Source organism: Orcinus orca, chromosome X, assembly GCF_937001465.1.
Source record: "Orcinus orca chromosome X, mOrcOrc1.1, whole genome shotgun sequence".
NCBI classification, from domain to species: Eukaryota; Metazoa; Chordata; class Mammalia; order Artiodactyla; family Delphinidae; genus Orcinus; species Orcinus orca.
The window spans coordinates 27,663,571-27,683,939 of record NC_064580.1 but is presented as its reverse complement, the minus strand read 5'-3'; the positions used below and the strand labels follow the sequence as shown (position 1 = coordinate 27,683,939).

Below are 20,369 nucleotides of genomic sequence, written 5' to 3'. Positions count from 1 at the left end.
GACATCCATTAAGATGAAAAATTAGAAGATAAAGAAGATTAGAAGATTAGAAGATAAAGATGAAAATTATGGGGATAGGGCTTCCCTGGTGGCGCACTGGTCGAGAGTCCGCCTGCCGATGCAGGGGACACGGGTTCGTGCCCTGGTCCGGGAAGATCCCACATGCTGCGGAGCGGCTGGGCCCGTGAGCCATGGCCGCTGAGCCTGCGCGTCCGGAGCCTGTGCTCCGCAGCAGGAGAGGCCACAACAGTGAGAGGCCTGCGTACCGCAAAAAACAAACAAACAAAAAACGAAAATTATGGGGATAATTGTTCAGTTTCAGAGCCCAATTTTCCCTTCCACAGAAGGTGCTAATCATTTTGATTGCCACCCTACCATTTTATTTTACCTATGTCTTTGTGGTCTTGTAAACACATGCTTGGAAGGAAACAAATTTCAACCAATTTTATTATTTAGTGCTTTCTTTCAACTGTAATGAACTAGAACCTGGAATAGAATAAAACAGGTCTTGTGCCTGATTTGAAATCCAATATAATGGCAATGATCTTTTCCCCTTGATATTAAACTTAAATCTAGAATTGAGACTTTTCGGCCCAGAAATTTTCTAGCCTTAATATGTAATTATAAATGCGGTGGGCTGTCAGCAGCGCAATTATCTATTAAAATTTGTGGAAGTTTCTATATTGGAAAGAAGACAAGTATTGAGTCACGGAATTCATAACAAATGAATGGCTAAGCAAGGATATAATTTCTAATACACCTTATTTATTCTGAATATTGATACTTTACATGAGGTGCTTGAAATAATTGTGCCAGAAGATCAATAAGATTTCAGCCCTTTTAATTGGGAAGGGTGCCAGGATAAACAAAATTACACTAATGGACAGTGAGTGGTGGACTTAGATACATATAATTAGGAGGACGATACACCTTATATTTTTACTATGAAATATTTCAAGCATACAGAAAAGTAGAGAATATAGTAAATACATCCGTACCCCACCACTCAGTCAAATCTTAAGATTTCGCTATATTTGCTTTAGCTTTTAACTTTTTAAGAAACACAACTTTTCAGGTTCCAGTGAAGTCTCTTGCCCTGATTCCATGCTCTGCCTTCCAGAAGTAATCACCATCCTAAACTTGGTATCTATCATCCCTATGCAAGTTTCATACTTCTAGTTCAACTGTATGTGTCCATACACGACACGTTGTATTGTTGTGCAGGTTAAAATTTTTATGTAAAGTTTATGAACATTCAAGATCTATGAAAATACCACCTTAAAGTTTGGGGAAAAAATAAATGATTTTCTACTATTCTTTGTAACCTCTTATCTTCTAATTTTTCTAAGAGCAGTATTACTCTGATTTCCAAACAAACAATTTGATCAAAAGAATTAAATGGACAGGAATGCTCATTTTACAAAGCGCTCCCTCGGCTGTTGAGAAACCAGTGATGTAGAGTGTGAACTTGTAAACATTCACTGCCATTTGAATTAGATTTACAATTATTTGAAGAGGTAGATGACAAACAGACCTATTGTTTCCTCCTATAAACAGTAGTAAAGAAAAAGATGTGGTGGTAAATTAATGAAAGGCTGAAGGTTTAAAATGAGTTTGAGGAGAAAGAAGATGATAAACAGATGAGGCTAAACTTTCAAGAAAATTAGGAAACAGCATAGTTTCGTAACTAGAAGTCAAGTTACTGGTAATTATAGTGATATGATTTGCTTAATACGTTCAGAAGACTGCCTCTTCATTTACCAAGTCTTTGGGGAAAACGAGTTAGCTGCGTCCTTTTTATCACTATATTCTATTGGACAGACCATGAAAACGCCTGGGAAACTGAATGGGAGCCCAGATCTTCTACTTCATCATAATCTTTTATGTATCAGTGACTAAAGCATTTTTCTTATTTCCAGTATTAGATACTTAAAAAATAGTTAATGAAAGTGAAATAAAAAGGAGATAAATTTATTAACCTCCATTTTTCAAGGAGCAAATAAAATTTATTTCCTTCAGAGGGCTCATTTCAGGGCCTACAAGTTCACACGCCATCGGGGACTGGTCATGTATATTTATTTTACGTAAATGCAAATTAAAGTTACATTTTTATTGAAATATAATTCATATACCATAAATGCACTCCTTTAAAGTGTATAATTCAGTTTTTAGTATAGTCACAAAGTTGTGCAATCATCACCCCAAAAGAAACCCTGTCCATTAGCAATCACGTCCCCTTTCCCCTCCCCCCAGACTCTGGCAGCCACTAATCCACTTTCCGTCTCTATGGATTTGTCTATTCTGGACATTTCATACAACTGGAATCATACAATATGTGGCTTTTTGTACATGACTTTTTTCACTTTGTGCAGTTTTCAAGGTTCATTTATGTTGTAGCATGTATCTGGTACTTTATTCATTTTTATACCTGAATAATATTCCATTGTATGGATATACCAACTTTCACTTATCCATTCATCAGCTGATAGACATGTGGGTTATTTCCTTGTTGGCTGTTATGAATAATGCTGTCATGAACATTCATGTACAATGGCCTCTGAATTTAAGTTCAAAAATTTAAAATTAGTTTTGCAAACAGTTAATATATTAACATGGTTCAATATTACACATACTAGCAATTAACACGGTTCAAATACATAACTTTTATGTTTTTCCCTACTCCTGTGTCCCACATGCCTGATCACTGCATTCTGTTCCAGTACTATTTAACAGCTTCTTTTTTTTTCCCCCCACATCTTTATTGGAGTATAAATGCTTTACAATGGTGTGTTAGTTTCTGCTTTATGACAAAGTGAATCAGCCGTACGTATACATATATCCCCATATCCCCTCCCTCTTGCGTCTCCCTCCCACCCTCCCTATCCCACCCCTCTAGGTGGTCACAAAGCACCGAGCTGATCTACCTGTGCTATGCAGCAGCTTCCCAATTTCCTTATGTGTCCTTCTGGCACAGGCAAACATCCTAGATTTCTTTTTCTTGCTTTTTTAAATGGAAAGGTAGCACACTTACGCACTCCTCTGCACCTTGCGTTTTCACTTACCTTGGATGTTTCCATGTTTCTAGACAGCATCCTCATGCTTTTCTAAAGCTACATGTTCTATATTGTGTGGCTGTAGCACAGTTAATTTAACCAGTCTCCTTTTGATGAATGTTTTGGAGATGATTTAAGTGATCTGATATTTATGAAATCTACTTGTAAACTAGTCATATCATAATAAGCAATCAATGAGATAAATAATATCAGGTTTAATAATGGGGAATAAAAGAAGCTACTTAATTTTAATACTATACAGGAAAACTGAAAAATATTGTTATCCTCAACTATTATGCTGTCAGGTAGAACTAGTTACCTGAAATAGGATGAAAACTGGTAAATAGAGATATTGGTCTAGTTGAGCAACTTGTTTTTAAACTATCTTCTGCTTCTCAGAATATTTATCTTTATAGTCCCCAAATTTAATTTAATAGGTCATTTTCACTAAATCTGATGACAGGGAAATGTTTGGAAACACTTGCGAGAGTTTTTTGTCTCTGATACTTAACACAATTTATACTTTATCATAAGACCAGAACTAAGATATATACCTATAAAGTATAGACCAAGTAGCAACCAAGTTGGTTTTTAAAAAGCCACTCAGTTTTCCAATAATTGCCTGTTATGTGACCTTACAAATTGTTAGGTTGCTAGAACGGATCAAGTAAACTTCATTACTTAAATATTATTAGTTAAAACAAGTTATTACAAAGTTCTAGTTAAAAAATAATTTTTGGAACACTTGTAACATTGTTGGTGGGAATGTAAAATGGTACAGCCACTGTGGAAAACAGTATGAGGATTCCTCAAAAAAATTAAAAATAGAACTACCATATGATCCCGCAATCCCACTTTTGAGTATATATCCAAAAGCATCGAAATCAGGATCTTGAAGAGGTATCTACACTCCCATGTTCACTGCAGCATTATTCACAACAGCCAAGATATAGAAACGACCCAAATGTCCATTGACAGATGAATGGTTAAAGAAAATGTGGTATATGCATGCAGTGGAATCTTGATCAGCCTTAAAACAAGAAGGAAATTCTACTATTTGTGACAACATCGATGGACCTGGAAGATATTATGCTAAGTGAAATAAACCAGACACAGAAAGAAATACTGCATGATCTTACTTCATGTGTGGAATCTTAAAAAGTCAAACTCATAGAAACAGAAAAGAGATTGGTGCCTAGCAGGGTCTGGGGTGAGGGGGAAATGGGGAGTTGTTCAGTGGATATGAAGTTAATTACACAAGATGAATAAGTTCTAGATATCTGTTGTACAACATAGTGCCTACAGTTAACAATATGGTATTGTGCACTTAAAAATTTAAGAGGGTAGGGCTTCCCTGGTGGCACAGTGGTTAAGAATCCGCCTGCCAATGCAGGAGACATGGCTTCGAGCCCTGGCCCAGGAAGATCCCACATGCTGCGGAGCAACTAAGCCCGTGCGCCACAACTACTGAGTCTGAGCTCTAGAGCCCAAGAGACACAACTACTGAGCCTGTGTGCCGCAACTACTGAAGCCTGCGCGCCTAGAGCCCGTGCTCCACAACAAGAGAAGCCACCGCAATAAGAAGCCCGCGCACTGCAACGAAGAGTAGCCCCCACGCACCACAACTAGAGAAAGCCCACACGCAGCAACAAAGACCCAATGCAGCCAAAAATAAATAAATAAATATTTTAAAATGTAAGAGGGTAGATCTCATGTTAAGCATTCTTAACACACAAACACAACAAGCAAAGGGACATAAGAAAAATTTTGGAGGTGACAGATATGTTTATAACCTTGATTGTGGTAATGGGATAATGGGTGTATGCATATGTCTGAACTCATCAAAGTATATACATTAAATATGTACAGTTTTCTGTATATCAATTATAACTCATTAAAGCTATAAAAATAATAATTTTTGAACTTCTATTTACGATTAGGTAGACACTGTGAGGTAAATACTACCGACTAGACTGCCAATACTGTTACAGTTTCTGTGCTATGACATATTTTGATTGGTGGTCCCTCCTAAATAGCTATCATTCTTCATTCCCACATGATACAAAATACCCATAAGCCAAAGAACTGACCTTTAGGCATTTCAAAAGAAACACACTAAAAAATTCTAAGATATTATTACAGAAGCAAAAATGCATTACTTATGTTACTGATTACCTGGAGAAAAAAAAGGTTGAGGTGTTGGCTATTGTGTTCAGAGAACAGTGGTGTACTTCACTCCACCAATCACCCAGGTAGAGAGAAACTGAAGCAGAGAGTGGAACCAGTAGGTCATGGTTAGCCATGACCACAAGACCCTATTGATAAAGGCTGCTGACCTCAGCAGGGTATTTTCTGGATGCTGAGATGGGACACTGTAGTCTTTTCTAACAGAACGAGTAAGGTGCTCATCATTCCAGAAACTACTTCTTCGGCTGTCGGTTAATTCTTCAGAGTGTGCCTGATCAAGTGCTAACAGCTGAGCTTCACATGTCCTGCAATTTCTTTCTCAATTTAACTTTGATCTAAGTTCTAGTCTGTAAATGAGAAATGCAAGTAAGAATGAAGGTTGATTTATTTTAAGTAAATTTATCATTAAATATCAATGTGTATAATTTCAAACATTTATAAATATTGCAATTTATAAAAAATTAATGTAATCTTAAAATTATTTGAACAATGATTTTCACAACTATTTACATTAACTCAACCTACCTTTGTAGAAACATAATTATGTTTAAAAGTATCCTTGCCACAAAGTAATAATTTCATAGTACCTTTCTATAATATTTACATCACTAAAGTGGCAGCTGTGTCAATAAAACCCAGCAGATTCAATAATTTAGAAACAGCATAATCAGAACTGCAAATGAAAGCTACATTAATTCCAAACAAAACAAAACCTTTTATATTAATATATAAATATTTTCCCATTTTCATCACTGATTGAAGAAAATAATTAGAAGGCAGTATCTTCTTGTTTGTAGTAAACACAAATTAATTTTAAGATATTTTTAAATTGACATTAAGAAGCTAGATTAGGTTACGTTTTTACAACACATAACATTAAATTTTTTGAGAAATTCTTGGTTGTCAGTGGGGGGCAGAAAGAAATTCTTGGTTTTGCTAGAAGCCATTTCTATCAATAAAACCTTTTTTTTTTTCAGTTGTAATATGACAATAAGCAGAGATAGCTATCTGTTATCTCAAATAGAAATTTTAATTGCTTATCAGCAATTGATAACATACTTGGAGAGAAAGAGATTCTTGGCTTTTTTTTCTACTTAAGTATTTTAACATTTTTTGACATCCCCTCAAAATATACTAAATATGTGTAAAATTACGTCAAAGGAAAAATAACTTTATATGAACTAGTGCTTGTATTTGAAAACAATGTTTGCTGTAGTATTCCACAGTTTTTTCTCTTTTCTTTTTTAGCATATAAAAGTATGGTATAAGAAATTATAGTCACAATAAAGTATATTTTCTTTTATTGACATAGAACATATACTTAAATTTTAAATGTTGGCTTTTTAAGAAAAAGTTTCTCCTGGTAAATAATATGCATAACCATTGCCCAAAAATGTATACAGCTGTTTTCTCCAAAATATTTATACACATAGAGGTCCACTTAAGACCAGCCCCGTTATAACCTACCGAATACAGTGTGCTCTTAATTTATAAATGGGCTACCCTCAGTATATAAAATATAAAGGCATGTATGTTACACATACAAAGTAAGAAATATAAAAAGGAGAGACAAAAAGAAAAAAAAGAAAGTGTTCTTCCCTATAAGATCCAGACAGAAATTCAGTGTAATTAGTGAGAACACGTACTCTTTTTATAAATGGGCTACCCTCGGTATATAAAATATATAGGCATGTACGTTAGACATACAAAGTAAAAAAATATATAAAAAGGAGAGATGAAAGAAAAAAAAAGGAAAGTGTCCTTCCCTATAAGATCCAGAGAGCAATTCAGTGTAATTAGTGAGACCACGTTAAATACAATATATGAAGAATTTTCAGTTTTGGCAAATACTTTTCAGCGAAATACCAAAGCAATGAGGGTACTAAATTTCCATTTTAAGAATTTAGTAGAGGCTTCCATTTAAACATTCAGTGAAGATGCTGTGGTCTCCCTAATATGCAGAAAAGAGGACTTTGGGTAGGGGGGTCTGTTAAAAAGAAGCAAACAAAAGGTCACAAATTTTTAGCCCATTAGTAACAGCCCCTTAATCAAGCATGTGTAGTTCAGGAATCAAATCCTGGCCCATCAGAGTTTGAATATATGTGATAAAAGATTCCAATGGACAGGATCTGAATTATTCCTAGATCTTAGAGGGAATGAGGCAGGAAATGATGGCAAAGGAGCGGGTCAGCCCCAAAGGTAGCTGGTCCAATCTTAACTACCGATGTTAAAAAACACACCAAATGTTTCTATAGCATTCTTTCTGCTGCATTTACTTTATTTCAAGCCACAGGTCTACTTGGAGGGTCATGCAGCTAGTGGCTTATAAATAAAATCAGAGTCTATGAGTAGTGTCATCACATTAAGAGACAGAATCACTGGATTCTCTCGGTAGGTAAAGAGCTCGCATCTTTGGAATCCATGAGTTGGTAGTATTTATGGCATACCTAAAATGGGGGACAAAAATCATATATGTCAGTAATAAAATACATGCAATTCAGGAGTTAAAACAATGAAGACAATTCAATAATTTATTGAGCTAGAAATTCCATATGATTCTTAAATATTGCTTCACAGGTAAAAATGCAACAAATATAACTGATCCAATTCCAAAATTAGCAAATAAACACTATTGCTAACTGTTTACCAAGGCAAGCCATCCCAATTCTTCTCAAATCTCAGCATATGTTACCAAGAGAGATCCTAAAGATGGCAATCATATCTATTTTGGAAGCCTAGGAATTTGGACACTTACTGTATCCTTTAGCTTAGAGATATGCTACATATCCTAATTTTCATAGACCAAGCCTTTTCATTCTGGTACTGGTATCAAAGGGGAAACAGAAGGTGAAAAAAAAAATCAATGAAAACATTCAGCTGCAATGTTATTTTCTTTCCTTTTCCAGACCATCATTATGCAGCCAAAAAAACTCACGGTAAAGAAAAAAAATAGAACTTTTCCTCAAACAGCATTTTTTTAAAAAATTAATTTAAACTACAGTTCTTCTGGGGAATATTTGGACTGTTCCACCAAACATTCCCAAGAAGCAGAAAGAAAATAAGCATCTGCTAATTCTGTATAGATTTATGTATACAGAAGCCCTTTGTAAGGTATAAAGCACTAATACCAACATAAGGTATGATTATTATGGAAGTAGAAGATTTGAACAAATTTATCGGGAACATGAAGAATACAGAAAAAGGCAATCTAATTTTAAATTCTCATGCAAGTAACCCAAGTTTTATCATTAATTAAAAGATAATTTAATGTTCTGCTAATGTAAATAATTTTCATCCCATTTCTGCTGATGTAAATAACTTTTCATTCCATATTTATATATAGCACTTTGGTGATGATGTCAAGCTGATTAACGCTTGTCAGATTTCTATAAACAGATATTCTCCCATATTAATAAAAAATTTTATATTTTACACCCAGGTAATCTTCTAATTAATTAAGAAAAATAATTTAACTCTTTCCTTAATTAGGAAGATTGTTAAAATGTTTCACTTTCTTGGCAACATATGAAATACGTCATTTCCATTTAGGCCATTAATTTGAAGAAACACTGAGAGCTATCATCAGCAACATCTTCCAAAAATGATTATTATATTTAAATTAATACAGGTTATGCAATGTGTTTTATAAAATACTGAGCAATTTTACTCTTATAAGAATATTCAGAAGTTAATATGCAAAATAATAATTCAGTTTGAATTTCTTTTTTTTTTTCAGTTTGAATTTCGACCCCAATTTATTTCAATAATAACTTTTTAAAAAACTTCATTTCACCAAATGTATTCTTTTAACTAAAATAAAAGTGATGATAAATTTTCCCTAGCTGTAGAGTTTCACAGAAACTCTGCTAACATACTCTGGCTGAAATTCTTACCAGAATTGAAATATTAAGACTTGTGTAGCAGATTTTCATTAAGTATGAAAAACAACTTATGTACATTTGAAAGCCAATTTAATTGATTTCAAATACTATAAATTTCATCTATCACTCTGAATGTCCTTTCATTTAAACATTGACAGTAGTACTTTCACTTGTGCTTATTGTTGCAGCTGACAGCAGAATGTAGCCCCTCAGAGAAAATCATCATCTACTAAAAAGAGAATAAAAGCAGAGTCACAGTCCTTAATTCTGACTGCCCCCAAAGATCAATTGGTCTAACTAATTAGACCTTTAATAGATTTTCCAGGTTCCTAAGAATAGGAAGAAGGAAAAACACCAAAAACTTTCTGCTGAGTCATACACAAATACATTAATGCTAACTAATACAATTGTCTAATGTAAAGAGGAACTGACCTGAGAGGTACCTTGCTCCGATTAACATTACCATGCTACTCACTATAAAAAAGCCCAAGGGTAGACTACAGAAGATACTAGGGTCACCTGTGGTCATCCAAGTAGGAGGGAATTCCAGTCAAGCAAACCAAAAGAGAGACACATAATTACAATATTTGTGTTAAGAATCACATGATAGCAAAAAAAGTTATAAAAATAGCATATTCATAAAAGCTAGCAAAGAGTTCTTACTTCAAATCAAAACCAGAATCAATATTCAAGGCTTATGACAGTCAACAAACAATACAGATAGCATGCCACAAGTAGCCAAGAACATAGAACATACAGACCAACATAAACCTTCCACTGGCAAAGCCAAAGCTGATGGAGAACTTTTTGGGAGGCTGTTGATTTTAGCTTTCTTGACTCTTCCCCAAAAGATACTAAATGAGCAATCCAATTCCCCTCAAATTCAAATTATAGATCCTTTGGCTATCAGAGAAGAGTTATATTCGTCTACCAAAAATGAATTTCAAACCCTACTGGTTTCATTTTCTTTTTTAAATAGACTTGGTGTATAAGGAAATGTACCTGAATATTCATGTTAGTATAATTAAAAAACCAAACTGTATTAATCTACATTTTAAAATATTGCCTGAGAACACGATTGTTTTGATATTTTCCAACCTGAATTCTCTTGGAAACCCTTCCTTTTAAGAATAGATAGATAGATAGATACTTTTCTTGAATATAAAAATTATATATCTAGAATATTTAACACTCTTTGAAAAAATATTTTGGTGGGTTTGGAGTACAGAGCCAAGAAGTCATCATTTATGATAAGCTCTCTCCAAAAACTATCAAACCCCCAATCACTTCTACAACATTTTAAACATATTGAATGTATGTTAAAAATTCTTTACACTCCATTCAAATATAGTTACAAACAAGAAAATAAATATTAATGCTTCAAAACTGGCAAAACGCTTTGGAAATTAAGCTAACATAATATTCTTCCCATAAATTAAACCTATTTAAAGAGGATCAGAGACCAGGTAGCAATTCCAATATCCTTTCAAGATCATCAAAATAAGAGTCTGTCTGTACTGCTATTATCAGATAGCTTATTGATAAATCATACCGTTATACAGCTTATACTGCTTAAGGAATACAATCAGCATTTCACTAATTGAATATTATTAGCCTGTTTATTATACAGTTTAGAGACTCTCAAATATTATACATGAGTGCTTTTCATAAATCTACTCAAAAAGTTTTTCAAACTTTGCCTTAAATCCACTGCAGCCTAACTGAAACAAAAACAAAGTTTGAAAAATCAAAAGCTCTCAAAAAAATCAAATTACTTTATCATCAATGCTGATGGCAGAAACAATAGAATCATGTAATTTTCTTTTATCAACTTTTTCTTGGCATTTTAAATTCACTGACAGGTAAGGTAAGCAAACAGAGAAAAACGATCAATTGGTTTTGTAAGAACTTTGCAATTAAAATTATGTCTTCATCTGCAAGTAAGGAGAAGAATGTGTGGCATTGACGTGGAGGCAGCTGGGGCAGTGGAGTGCGGGAACACAGGTAGGATTGTGCCATCTTATTTTATTTGGCCATGCCGCGTGGCATACGAGATCTTAGTTCCCCGACCAGGGATTGAAACCAGGCCCCTTGCATTGGAAGTACGTAGTCTTAACCACTGGACCATCAGGGAATTCCCTGTGCCGTTAAAAAAAAATCTAACTTGTCAAAGAAAACATATAACTCATTTTCATTAGCCATTAATTAAGGGCAACCAGAAAATAAATTGAGTGCATGTCTGTTATATCTTTCAAAGCAACTAGCACTGTGCTACAAAAATACCTATGATTGAGAAGTTCAGCTATAAAGGGTCTCAAAACTGCAAACAGTCTTAGCAAGAAAGGCTCTGCCACTATCTTAGAAAGAAAGGTGAGTCTCAGAACAAAAGATTTAAAGAAAATGGATATTAAGCTTAAAGCTTATTTAGGAGAATAAACAAAAGCTTCAAGTAGGAACATCCAGGACTGAAAATACAGATCACAGTAATCTGTGGTACTAGATGATCCCAGAAGCTTCTCCTAAAAGCCAGATACATTAAAAGTGGTTCTATACTCGCTTTGGGGTTGGAAGGCAGGCCATATTTCATTTATATTCTCTTCTCCATTAAACTATACGTTTCAATATATTATTGGCCATTGTTTCATTCACTATGTTTGAAATCTTGCATTTAGCAAAGAATTAAAATATTATGCCATATTAAAGGCATGTTTAAGGCTGTTTCTACATTAAAGGCAGCTCAGGGCTGTTTATAATTAAATAGTTTACTTAAGGCAATACCTTCCCACCTAAGAGGTTGAAAAAAAATAGTCCGCTATTTTCTGCCAAGAGCATTTGCCAATTATGACATTTCTAATTTACTATGTTTGGTACTTTTCTTCCTCTGATTCAAATGAGTTCTCATAACATACACTCACTAAGGGCTTGGAAGCAGTCTAGGAAGTAGTGAAATATATTCTGAAATTAATACAGCTTTCGGTTGGTTCAGGTCATGAAGACAGCCCCCCAGAAAGGCAAAGTCAGACACTAAGAAGAAGAAGAAAAAAAAAAGTCTAGTTGATTTTTTTTTTTTCATTAAGAAGAAACTAGAAATAATTTTACTTTTAGAAAACTAAGTTATCAATTGAAGTACCAGGAATAAACTAATAAGGAAAGATATGGCAGGACAGAGTTAAGTATGTATATCAACATGATAATTTACATGTTATGTTTAGAACTTTAAAGTGTTTTCAAAACATTAGAAACTATAACTTACAATAACGCTCTTCTTCAGAGCAGCCTTGCTACGTATAAATGGCCAGATACTTAAAGAAGCGATTTAACATACTAGGGCAAAGTGGCAATAATAATAAAAACATTTTTACCACTTTCTGAAGACTGAGTTGTAACCCAACCCATTGACTTCATCACAGCTTTCTTCCACGTAGAATAACGAATTTCACTTTCTAGACATAGAAGGTAGGAAAACCACACATAAGAAAGGCAGTTTACTGAGATGTTCTAAGTACCACACTTATGTTCACTCAGCGTTCTTTTTTTTTTTTGCTGCGCTGTGCAGCATGTGGGATCCGACCAGGGATCGAACCTGTGCCCCCTGCATTTGAAGCATGGAGTCTGAACCACTGGACTGCCAGGGAAGTCCCTCACTCAGCATTCTTGACAAATTGTTACACATATTAAACTGATGTTTGTTACACTGTATTAAGCTGACATGGAGTTTTACCAGGACTCAGACTCCGGAGAGTACCATTGCTAGTGACTACCAGTGACTGGGAGAGAAGCTTGCTTGGAAGTTGGAGGGAAATTCAGCCTGGTCTGCACGATGAAGGGAGATGGGGAAACAGGCTACCTGCTAAGACCAGGCCATTCACAAGCAAGTGGTGATGAATTAGAAAGGGGAATCCTACTTGACCTATTTTCTCTTTTTGGGAGGGTGGAGGAGCTTGGGATATCATACAAAATCCACTTTGACGTTATTTTATATATAGGTTTTTAAAAAGGTTTAAAACCAAATTCAGTATTTAAAACCTTATTTACATACACAGGTTTTTAAAAAGGTTTAAAACCAAATTCAGTACTTAAAACCTTATTTTCATACACAGGTTTTTAAAAAGGTTTAAAACCAAATTCAGTATTTAAAACCTTATTTTCATACACAAATTTAATACAGGTATTGGTCAGAGCTTGTGGCTTAGCTTTGTTTATTACGACATTAAGTCAAATATTTAATGCTCATTTATTTAAATTGTTGCTGCTTTTGTCAGGCTAGCCCTGCTGTGTTTAAAAGTTATCAGAATATCGCTTACCCCACATAATCCTGTCCTAAAACTGGCCACTGGCACCAAAGATGATCCGATGCAGACATGAGGAGTCGGTGGCCGATATATCTCCCTTGTCACTGTCAGGAAAGGCTACACTAACAAGCTAGAACTGATAGTGTGGCAGTGTTATCCTCCTACATGAAAGGACTGTAAACACTAGAAGTGAATGGTAAAAAAGTGATTATAGAAGTTTGTTTTTTTTTTAAATAGGGAACCATTCCTCTCATTCACATTCATTCAGTGTATCCAAATATGCTTAGTAGCCAAACCTGAAACAGTAGCATTTGCTATCTTATTTACTTTCTCAACTTATGAATAAACAGAAAAGCAAACTCTCTCTCACTTTTCACAGTATACCAATCTTCAATCTTTACAAGTACCCTCACCAAAAAGGAACTACTGTATAGCACAGGGAACTAGGCTCAATATTTTATAATAACCTGTAAGGGAAAAGAATCTGAAAAAAAATAGATATACATGTATGTATAACTGAATCACTTTGCTGTACATCTGAAACTAACACAACATTGTAAATCAACTATACTTCAATTAAAAAAAATTTTAAAAAACAAGTACCCTCAGCGTTGATCTGAGGTTCAAACCGCTCCATTGTGACAGCTGACAAGTCCTCAGGTTCCAGACTCCAAACGCCAACCCCTTCTGCAGCCCCTGCTGCCATGGCAGCTCCCAGAGCAGTGGTTTCGGGCATCGAGGGCTTCACTGAGGGGAGAGAGCTACATCAGTATCTTTGCAGTTACATATGCCTAAAAAAGCCAGTTCTTCCGAAGAAACATTAGTCTTGGAGTTTAAAGGAATGAAGGCTTACTAACCTACTGGGATATACAGAATGTCTGCTTGTAGCTGCATCAGAATTTTGTTGTTGGTCATTCCTCCGTCTACCTGCAAATGGCTGAGAGGAATTCCACAGTCGCGGTTCATGGCATCCAAAATCTTAAATAAACCAATGCAATGAACATAATTAAAGTACTCCATAGTAACATCTCTGAAAATAGCCATCTTCTACTCAAAAACACTCAAAAGCTCCCCAAAGCCTGTAGAATAAAAATTTAGATTTCTTAGGCTGGTCTTCTAGGCCCTCCTTCATCTGGTTACAACCAACCTTTTCTCTCACCTCACCTCTGCACTCACCCCTATATCCAGTCAAGCCAAACAATTCTATTTTGCACCCTGATTTCCTGCCATGGTGCCTGTGTTTGTGTAACTATCCCCTTTGCCTAATATGCACCACTCAGCATCCCCTCAACTGTAAAATGCCCAGCGCCTGGCAGCTAACAGGAACTTAGAAAGTAATGACAGCTGGGAAAAGAACCAAAACTTGCAGTTATTACATTAATGTTTAGGCAGGCTTAATTTTTGATTAAATATTTAGTAAGCTTATAAATTGTAATAAATTTCTGGCATTAATATATAATTTGTTTAGGAATAATAAAGGTGGATTAAGTACAAGAAAAGGGCTCATATTTATTACCTCTCGAGTTTGGAAACAAACAGCTTCTAATGCAGCAAAAGCAATATGGCATTTATTGGTGAACTGAGTGAGCCCACAGATGATCCTAAAAATACAAAGATTTTTAAGATTAGAGTGGAATAAATGAGTCATCAACTGGAAATGTCCTAAATATGGAAAGACTGAATTTGGTAGGTAGAAATGTACGGGGGGGGGGGGCGGAAATGGACATTAAAAAAAACAAAACTGGACATAAACATTAAGTAGCTTGGAAAGTCCTTATAGTCTACAATGCTGCATCCACATGCGAAAAAGTTCAAGATCTATCCGGATAGATGACAATAATATAAAACCAAATCAATATTCATCTAGATGGTGTCCCTTTGAGACATAACTTGCAGGTGCCTTGAAGATAAAAGCTAATAACACTAACATGAATACGAATATGGCAGGGGCTTATTTGTCAGATGATTTATAACTTCTTGGAGGTGTTTTTTGGCCATGCCGCATGGCATGCAGGATCTTAGCTCCGCAACCAGGGATCGAACCCGTGCTCCCTGCAGTGGAAGCTTGGAGCCATAACCACCAGACCACCAGGGAAATTCCCAACTTCTTGGAGTTTAAAGGTTCTGAAATTATACTTGCCAAGTGTAAAAGGTTTCCTCAATACTTTAAAATTGTTTGAGAATAGGAAACTTTTAACTAATAAGTTATTAGCTAATATAGTAAATAAATCAAGACCGACAAAAGCATACCTTATTTTCAATTCTTACCCTCTTGCACTGGGCTCCCAATAAGGTGCATATAGTCCTGAAAATGCTGGGACGAAATAGCAGCCATAAGAAGTACCTACTTCTTTAGCAAGTTTTTCTAACGTTAAAAACAAACAAACAAACAAAAATCACTCTACTATATGCTACTTATTTTAGTCAATAAACACACGTGTTTAAAAAATTAGGACAGAGCTTTTGGTTTCCTATTAGTTAGTACAGCAAAATGTTCCTAATTACAGCAGAATGTCAGGAGCAACAAAAGCAAATTTCTCCACATTGAATACCCCCCCAGTAAAATGTAACCCAGCCCAAGAAATAAAGGAACTGGATTAGTTTTGTTAAGGTATTTTAGCTTATTTCCACTATTTTTAAGGTTGCTGCCTAGCTGATGAAGAAGTGGCCTTCAGTGGGTCCCTAATCAGAAATGTGTTCCTGATTGTCTCACCTTCAGGCGAAATTAAAGTAGATGGTTCAAAATAATTATCCATTGTCTGAAAATAGCCATATTAATACTTAAATTACAGGTACTGGAGTTTTAATTCTCACTCTAATAAGACTTAAAGCTTTTTCTCATCAGATAAATTTAACTGCAGATTCTGGCCATCTTTGGTGTTCACTTTTACACTTGGGTGATTTTTATGCCCTACCGTGCCAGTTTATTAATAACCCCCACTAATTATGTTAATTTGTTGTTTTATAAATCTTCACAAAATAATCTTTTATGTGTAAAAGCAAGCTCATAATAGGGATTCATATAGTTTAATGTCACATACGGGGCAAAGCACATGTATTAACAGATTGCAAGGGTAAAATATTTAAAATTCTTATTATTTAGACTCTAGCCCTTTGTTAGAACATACTCACCAATTTCCTCAGAGGTCTTTATAATTCCAAGATTGTCCCTTAGCCAGCGAATAACAGCACCGGCTATAGCTACGGAACCCTATGGGAATAAAGGAATCCGAGAGAGAATATATGTTATCACAATAAAAAGTTTTTATTGAGCATATTCTCTGTGTATGACACTACCAGATGGATAAAATTCAAAAATTTCAACATTGGGACTTCTACAAATATCATAAACTAGGTCTTTTACTACAAACATTATTTATCTAGGGCATTACAGAAGTTTTTAATGAGACAGAGAAGAGAGTCCGCCAGTACACCCTTGGACCTGTGCCCGTAGGTGGACATCAATGTGTTGAGCAATTTGCTTCTTATACAATTGTTCTATCTGTTGCTAAACTACTGAGGTATATTATCACCCAGAGTACATTCCCATCTTATCCACAAAGTTATTGGGAAAGGCCACCCTGAGAGTTTTTTCAAGCCCATTTCCCATAGCTAACATTATATTAAATCTAGCAACCACAAAAAAAAGTTAGCAAAGAAGCTAACTACAAAGTAATGATTCTTTCCAACAAAATCACCAAGAGATGGGGCTTGGAGTCAGATGAACTGGTTTGAGTCTGAGCTCTAGTTCTTAACTGCTATGTGATCTTAGGCAAATTAGTTAGGCTTTCTGAGACTCCATTTATTCACCTATATAATGGTGGTGACTATAACAACAGTTACCTAAAGAAATTACGATGAGGCTCAATACAGGAAGTATACAGGAGTACACAGGAAGGTTCTTACTGAATGCAAATAGTAGCTTCTTTAATTCTTTAAGTGTTAAAAAAGTATCAGCCAAATTCCATTGACTGATGTATGGGTAAATAAAATGCAGTATATCCCCACAGTGGAAAATTATTTGGCCATGAAAAGACATGAAATTCTGCTACAACATGGATGAATCTTTTTTTTTTTTTTTTTTTTTTTTTTTTTTGCTGTACGCAGGCCTCTCACTGTTGTGGCCTCTCGTGTTGCGGAGCACAGGCTCCGGACGTGCAGGCTCAGTGGCCATGGCTCACGGGCCCAGCCGCTCCATGGCATGTGGGATCTTCCCAGACCGGGGCACGAACCCGCGTCCCCTGCATTGGCAGGAGGACTCTCAACCACTGCGCCACCAGGGAAGCCCTGGATGAATCTTGACAACATTATGCTAAGTGAAAGACCATATATTGTATGACTCCATTTATATGAAATGTCCAGAATAAGCAAATCCAGAGAGACAAAGAGTTGTTTAGTGCTTGCTTAGGGTTGAGGTGATGCAGTTATTCTTTGGGGTGATAAAAATGTGCTAAAGTTAGACTGTGGTGATGGCTGCACAACTTTGTGAATATACTAAAGAACACTGAATTACATACCTTAAAAGAGTGAATCATGTGCTATGGGAATTACATCTCAATAAAGATGTTTATAAAAAGATTCTGGGGGCAAAAGAAGTATCAGCACAAACCATTAGGAATTCCAAAAAAAAAAGTTTTTTGGTTCTGATGTTTCATTCATATAATTTTTTTCTTTCTTTTTTTCTTCATATACATTATTAATGTAAATTACTTCCACAGAGTCACCCCAAACCAAAACATCAGGTATAAGTGTAGGAAGCAGAATGTTTTTTATATGTCATCTGCCTCCCTGTCCCCAATTAAATTAATTGAATTACAAATGGTTACCCTTTCTTGCCATCAGTTTTCAGGATGCAAACAAACTAGATGCTGAATATGCTGATACATCCTATCGTTCACAGCTGCTATGAGAACAGGTCACTATACGCTACTGCATAGCTGGCAAAACATCGCAGTTGCTCTTTTTATACAGTGAATTTTCAGCTATAAAAAATTATTTGAGGAACAGATTTGACATCCCTGTGCAAATATAACCAGACTTTAAAAATGGGACAAAGACAATTCAGCAAACACCTGACAAGGGACTCTAACCCAATGTTTCTCCCGCCCCAAAAAAGAAAGTTCTTAATACACTTCCTAGTTTTGATATATTATATATTTAGGTACAGAGTGGGACCATCAAGGAGAACTAAGTAAATTGTTTGCTTTTGGAGACAATAGTTCAACTCTCACACATCCTTTGGAAGCGAACAATTCAGAGATAGTAGCTGCCAGAGGCTAGAAAATATATAAGATATTCTAGAACAGTGCTGTTTAATAGAAATATAATGTGAGCCACACATGTAATTTAAATTTTCTAGTTACCATATTTAAAAAGGTTAGATTAATCGTAATATATTTTGCTTAACCCAATATATTAAAAACATTATCATTGCAACATGTAATCAATATAAAACTCGAGATCTTTTATTTGTGTATATTTCACTAAGTCTTTGGTATCAGGTATATCGTTATGCTTACGGCACATCTCAATTTGGACTAGCCACATTTCAAGTGCTCAGTAGTCACGTGTGGCTAGTGGCTACCATATCGGACAGCACAGTTCTAGATCTAAATGGAAAAACAGATGTTCTATACTCTCAAAAAGACACTGGTCCTACATGGCATCTAACCACGAAATGTGTATATTTCCAATAGTGTTAGGTGAGTAAGTAATGAATTTTAAAAAGCCACTGAGCTAGAAGTCTAGTGGAGTGGTCTTGCAGCTACCAGCTAGTGGAACTTTATATTTTGGGAAATCAAATGCCGATGCACCTCATTTCCACTGAAAAGTGCAGGATGTTTACATGCTCAATTTTTTTTGAGAGGAAGCAATGTGGTTGCAGTAAAAGGAAAAATCAACGTTTTCATTAAAGGTAACTGGTTGAGGACCAGAGGGCATTATTTTAGATTAAAACAATAGAAAAAAAATACAAAGCCACTGTCAAGGCTCCAGAAGAAAATTATTCTAAATTTGGTCATCAGGAGTACACAGGAGTGTTTTGTTACTGAATGAAGAAGTAGGTTCAATATAAAAAACACTTATCTGAAAGAAGTATATAATTTTGGTACAGGATATAATACTTGGTATAGCTTTTTAAAAATTAATAAAAATAAGAGAAATCTCCAAATTCACAAAAGATGTAGTCTTCTGAATCCAGAGGCAGGAGATAAAGTGGAAGATGGTATAATGCTTTGAAGATGAGCAGAAAAGAGTACAGGAATGGAAACCTAAAATGATAGATAGAAGGTGACTGTCTACTTGCTATCAAATAAGTTTCTGTCAATTATATCATAAATATAAACATTCAATACTTCAGCTCATCAACTATAAATATGAATCAACCCTTATTCTAAGTCACGATGCACTGGGAAAGCTGCACACAAACCTAATAGTGGTTCTCTAAGAAAAACACAATAGAAATGAGAGGGTAAAAAGAAGAAGTTCTATGATAACCGGACAAGAGAAATAAATTACTCAAAAACTAGACACATAGCCTGGAAAGTGAAAGGCTAAGGAACAGGCTCTGCAAAGATTAGATTAAAAATAATCAAGTAGATCTGATATAATGTCATAGCAGGCAAACATACTTTCCCTCAAAAGCTCCTTGACATGAATGCCACTGCCATGAACAGTATCTGTATAAAGTAGATATTTCAGGATGCAGGATGTATCTTACAATGCAGTTATGGTTAAAATCAGTAAGTGTGGGGCTTCCCTGGTGGCGCAGTGGTTGAGAGTCTGCCTGCCGATGCAGGGGACACAGGTTCGTGCCCCGGTCCGGGAAGATCCCACGTGCCGTAGGGCGGCTGGGCCGGTGAGCCGTGGCCGCTGAGCCTGCGCGTCCGGAGCCTGTGCTCCGCAACAGGAGAGGCCACAACAGTGAGACTCCCGCGTACCGCAAAAAAAAAAAAAAA

General features: G+C 35.5%; 1 protein-coding gene across 11 annotated transcripts in view; it reads right to left on the bottom strand.

Moving 5' to 3' along the window:
• Positions 1 to 824: 824 nt before the first annotated feature.
• The window catches only part of GK (glycerol kinase), an 82,820-nt gene continuing 63,275 nt past the window's right edge, over positions 825 to 20,369 (bottom strand). For 7 of the 11 annotated variants that reach the window (XM_049704796.1, XM_033407958.2, XM_033407960.2 and 4 more), the window contains 8 exons: positions 16,546 to 16,624; positions 15,682 to 15,778; positions 14,930 to 15,014; positions 14,271 to 14,391; positions 14,017 to 14,160; positions 12,484 to 12,564; positions 9,554 to 9,640; positions 825 to 7,687 (listed from right to left, as the gene is read on the bottom strand). In XM_049704796.1, the coding sequence (XP_049560753.1) occupies positions 7,677 to 7,687; positions 9,554 to 9,640; positions 12,484 to 12,564; positions 14,017 to 14,160; positions 14,271 to 14,391; positions 14,930 to 15,014; positions 15,682 to 15,778; positions 16,546 to 16,624 (705 nt within the window). In that variant the 3' untranslated portion in view covers positions 825 to 7,676. Of the gene's footprint in view, positions 7,688 to 9,553; positions 9,641 to 12,483; positions 12,565 to 13,425; positions 13,597 to 14,016; positions 14,161 to 14,270; positions 14,392 to 14,929; positions 15,015 to 15,681; positions 15,779 to 16,545; positions 16,625 to 20,369 lie in introns of all 11 variants that reach the window. The other 4 variants (XM_033407962.2, XM_033407964.2, XM_004281021.4 and 1 more) reach the window with 2 other exon arrangements.